General features: G+C 49.4%; 1 protein-coding gene across 1 annotated transcript; it reads left to right on the top strand.

The window, feature by feature from the left end:
• Window positions 1-1,122: 1,122 nt before the first annotated feature.
• Window positions 1,123-2,793, top strand: LOC123408723 (peroxidase A2-like). Its single transcript, XM_045101774.1, has 3 exons — window positions 1,123-1,598; window positions 1,909-2,074; window positions 2,187-2,793. Exons 1-3 carry the CDS (start codon window positions 1,155-1,157, stop codon window positions 2,612-2,614), a joined length of 1,038 nt encoding a protein of 345 aa, XP_044957709.1. The 5' UTR covers window positions 1,123-1,154; the 3' UTR covers window positions 2,615-2,793.
• The last annotated feature ends 2,188 nt before the right edge of the window (window positions 2,794-4,981 follow it).

Raw genomic sequence — 4,981 nt, 5'->3', positions numbered from 1 at the left:
AAAGTATTTGAAATGTATGTGAGTAACGTTGGATAATCGGCTACCGCATTAGTGGACTGATTTCTTCGTATCTGTAGACAAATACGGAAGAAAATATGCGAGTCAATATTGAAGATGCCCTTTAAACCCTAGCCTCTACATCATATTCGATGTACTCACTATACACAATTATCTTTCTTAGAGTACCGGCTGTAGCAAACAAGAGAGGCTAGATACTTCACACGTGGCAGAGAATACCACATACTGATCCATCCTGTACTGTTGAACAAAACATGCGAAAACTTTGGAAAGCTACAGAAAAGAGGCTTTCAAGAAACAAACCTTAATTATATGAGGCGTTTTGGCTCTCCTGGTCATATGCTCCCCATGAACAATAAATTCAAAATAAATAATATATAGTACAAAACTTCAGAGAAGAAACTGATTTTTTGACATGGAAGAGGCTTAGGTGCGTGAAGTTCGCTTTAAATTTCAACTCATTTAGCTATTTGAATAGCTCTCGGCAAAAAAAGGTAAATTCGTGGTATGTGAAACTGTTTGTTTACAGTTCATCTAGTGTTGTGATGCAAATTTTTTTTTTGCTTACAAGTACTCATGCATCCAAATTATTGAAAATTCAGAGCGGACCTCGCGCATTAAATCGTCTATCATGTCAAAAAAAAAAATCGATATAAACATGTGCTATACTGCTCCAAAGTCAAAACTAGCGAACATATATTACCCAGCAGCATGGCTGTGATTTTGTATATAGAAATCCGAAAACAATGTTCCATCTCGCCACTACTTGAACGCGATACACCACCAAACACATGATTGAACCACAGACACACCACACATACGTTTGCCAGCATGCATGTGAGAGTAGATATAGCTATAGAGACATTATGCAGTCACACTCACACATTGAATCGGAAACATGCATGAAAGAAAGCATCGAGACAGAGTTTGAAAAGTAGTCCACGGAGCTTCACTGATTGCTCCCCCTCGCAATTTGTTGATTTCCATCCATAAAAAATTCCACCCTACCCCTCCCAAGTACGTACTCAAAACAACCTCGAGAATGCATGCATGTTACAACCATGCATCGAGTTAGAACTTGCCCTATAAATGCAGCGCTCTCGTTTCCTCCCGGTGCCCATCAGCCTCTTACAAGCATGGCTTCTTCTTCTACTTCCACTCGGGTCGTCTCCCAGCTGGGCGCCGCCGGCTTGGCGGCGCTTCTCGCGGCTGTCTGCCTCCTCCACGCCGGCGGGGTGGCGGCGGCGGAGCTGTGCGTGGACTACTACGACTGCACGTGCCCGGACGCCTACAAGATCGTGCAGGGGGTCCTGGTGGAGGCGCACCAGTCGGACCCTCGCATCTTCGCCAGCCTCATCCGCCTCCACTTCCACGACTGCTTCGTGCAGGGCTGCGACGGCTCGCTGCTGCTGGACACCTTCGACGGGATGGAGTCGGAGAAGGACGCGCGGCCCAACAACGGCTCGGCGCGCGGCTACGACGTCGTGGACGCCGCCAAGGCCGCCCTCGAGGACGCCTGCCCCGGCGTCGTCTCCTGCGCCGACATCCTCGCACTTGCCGCCGAGATCTCGGTCGAGCTGGTACGTACGTACGTACGTGCAGTGCGCCCCTGCTACCTAGTTACAGGGCACAGTGATCGAACTGAACAGTCGGGTGCATGTGAGCATGATTGGTTTGTAGGTAGGTTCGACGTTGCTTTCGGGGTGCATAGCATAGCATTGCATGATTTGACGCCTCGCCGTGTCTCGTCTGTCGGTGCATGCAATGCAAGCAAAAGGACACGTCAATCACACATGCACCCAAATGCAACCGTACGAGCAATCAAGTCGATGATATAAGAATAATAATGGATTCTAATTAAGTTGGCACGCCTGAATGTACCATATGCAGTCAGGAGGACCCGGTTGGAGCGTGCTGCTGGGGAGGCTGGACGGCCTCACGTCCAGCAAAGCCGACGCCGAGAACCTACCAGGACCCTTCGACGGCCTGGACGTGCTCAGAGCCAAGTTCCGGAACGCCACACTCGACGACACCACCGACCTCGTCGCCCTCTCAGGTAACCACCAAACTCGATCGTGCCCACATGTACATACGCAGCGTGCAAAGATAGAGAGTGTGTATTATATTAGCCTTCTTGATGATTGACTCTGTTGATCAAATGTCTGTAGGTGCCCACACTTTTGGCCGCGTGCAATGCCAGTTCGTCACGGACCGGCTGTACAACTTCAGCGGGACGAACCAGCCCGACCCGACCCTCGACTCGGCATACCGAGCATTCCTCTCCCAGAGATGCCCGAGGAATGGCGACGGGTCGTCCCTGAACGACCTCGACCCGACGACGCCTGACAACTTCGACAAGAACTACTTCACGAACCTCGAGGTGAACCGCGGCTTCCTGCAGTCTGACCAGGAGCTCAAGTCAGACCCCAGCGCGGCGGGGACGACGGCGCCGATCGTCGACAGGTTCGCGGGCAGCCAGGACGCCTTCTTCAGTAGCTTCGCGAATTCTATGATCAAGATGGGGAACATTAGGCCGGTCACGGATCCCTCCCAGGGAGAAGTTCGTGCCCGGTGCGCGTTTGTCAATTCAGATTAGCGGGGAAGACCATGTTTGGATATACATATACACAAGTGTGGCATGGTCTTGGATGTAAGGATGAATTCATCTCTTATCGTCCAGTGTAATAATTGGTATATGTGTCAACCAATATGTAAACATTTCATGCATGCTTGTTCTCTGATGTGGAATAGACTGAAATTTGTATTCCCTGTTTCCGTTGTTTTTTTTTGTGAGACGAGGAGAAGATTTGCCTAGTCTATTACTGAAGCATAAGAGATTTGCCAAGTTAGTTAGCAGAAAAACGGGTCAAAATTGATAAACCATGGGCCAAGCCCACTCTCAAACACCGAAGCATATGCAGGGTCAAGCCCACTCTCGCCGACGACATCCCGGGGATCTTTTAATCTTTTTAGAAAACCAGTTCACCACACCGTCATTAATTATGTGATGCAATCCTAATGTGAGAGGATTTGTGAGGGGAGCGTCACAACAAATGTTGACCACACATACACATATTTTTGAACGAAGACGCTAGAAGCGTTCGGCTTTAAATTAATAAAGCCACCAAACAGCATCCACACAAAGTTATAAGCTACAGACCCATAAGGCCAAAATAACCAAGGTAACATGTTCGAAGCAACGCAATATTATGCTTATGGAGCCTATCTACCAACATGGACGATGACTCGAGAGGCTCAATCTGTCGAAGCGGTCTGCCGAGCCAGCGATACAGTACTTCTAATCTTGTCTATGGTCTCCAGCATGCGCTCAGCATCGCTCTGCTTCCCCAGCGGTGTCCACATTTGTAAGAAGAGATGGTATTTGAAGATAATATCAGCTGGGTGAGCGGGGAATTTCTTCTTGATCGCAATTTTGTTTCGAGTTGTCGAGAGTGACCATAAAAACGCCCCAACGTAGCGCCACACTATCCTTGTGTTCGCTCCATGCTGGACCTGCAGCAATGCAAGCAAATCTCCGCCAGGGGCGGGGTTCCAGTCCTGATCGATCGTTTCTCTAACGGCGCTCCACGCAAACCTGACAATGGCGCATCAAAAGAAAACATGGTCTGCGTCCTCCTCTAGTCCGCAAACGGCAGAGAACCCATCCGTTGTTCCGTTATGTTTGGCCACGTTATCAGACGTGGGAAGGTGGTTTCTAAACATTTGCCAGATAAAAAATTAATTTTTAGTGGCAGGACAACCTTCCATATTCCCCTAGCTATGTCGAGGGAATTGCCCTCGGTGAGCTTGTTGTAGATCGATTTAACCGAAAACTTTTGAGAGGCAGTCAAGCTCCAGGTGACAACATTATGCCCCCACGCTGAGCTGCCTACCGCCAAGCGAGGCCACGAGGTCCTCCTAGCTGGCCTCTTCCGATGGTTTGAGGGAGACCATAAAGTGAATCGCTGGGGGGAAGGATCTCATGGCCTCGCCCACGAGGATGTGTGTATCCTTGGCCAATTGGAAAACCACAGTGTGAGACTGCCAAAGAGGGGTCTGACCCAACCAACTATAGAGCCAAAACCGAGTGGACATGCCATTATTAACATTAAAACGAGCCCGCACCGAGAAAGCCGGTCTAACCGCTTGGGTCCAATTCCAAAACGTAGATCCGTCCGACTTGGCCTTGAACAAGTTCCCGTCCGGGAAATATTTAGCCCGGAGAAAATCCGTCCAGAGTCCCGACTCATTTTGGGCAAGGTGCCACCACCATTTCGTAAGAAGGGCAACATTCATTAGCTTGGAGTTAGTAATCCCGCCTCCGGATTTTTTTTGCTTGCAAACCGCTGCCCACTTGAACAGGTGGTATTTTTGTTTGATACCAGTTCCTTCCCGAAAGAACCAGGAGCGAGGAGTATCAAGATTCACGTGCACCCCATCCGCGAGAAGAAACACACCCATTGTAAAACGTGGGAGGGATGAGATGCTCGAATTTGTGAGAATCAGTCTAGCCGCAGAAGATATAAACCTCCCTCGCCACGGGCTGACCCTATTAGCAACCTTGCCATATAAAGGTTCCCATTGGAGATCGCCAACTTCCGGTGAGAGATCGGGAGGCCAAGGTATCTAGTTGTGAAGCCCCCACGTTTGCAATTGAGTAGGTTGGCCACCCTCGCACTTTCATGACCCCTCATCCCTGTGGTGATCACTTCGCTTTCTGGAAATTGTTTTTAGCCCCCGCAAAATCTCAAAGGCAAGGAGCGGTAACTTAATAGAGGCAATACTTTGATCGTCTCGCTCAAAGAGGAGAATCGTATCGACTGCGTACTGCAAGTGGGTCACCCCACCTGGGATGAGGTGTTACACGAACCCTTTGATGTGCCCCGCAACTTTTGCCTTGGAAAGCATGGGAGACAAGGAATCCACTACAATGTTAAAGATGAGCGGGGAAATTGGATCTCCT

Source organism: Hordeum vulgare, chromosome 7H (assembly GCF_904849725.1).
Source record: "Hordeum vulgare subsp. vulgare chromosome 7H, MorexV3_pseudomolecules_assembly, whole genome shotgun sequence".
Taxonomy (NCBI): domain Eukaryota; kingdom Viridiplantae; phylum Streptophyta; class Magnoliopsida; order Poales; family Poaceae; genus Hordeum; species Hordeum vulgare.
This window is presented reverse-complemented; position numbering and strand designations above follow the sequence as displayed.

Bases quoted from the DNA above. Each gene is read 5' to 3' on its own strand.
- LOC123408723 (XM_045101774.1), top strand. From the start codon at position 1,155: ATGGCTTCTTCTTCTACTTCCACTCGGGTCGTCTCCCAGCTGGGCGCC. The intron at 1,599-1,908 runs GTACGTACGTAC...TACCATATGCAG, and splicing joins CCGAGATCTCGGTCGAGCTG to TCAGGAGGACCCGGTTGGAG. The intron at 2,075-2,186 runs GTAACCACCAAA...AAATGTCTGTAG, and splicing joins CGACCTCGTCGCCCTCTCAG to GTGCCCACACTTTTGGCCGC.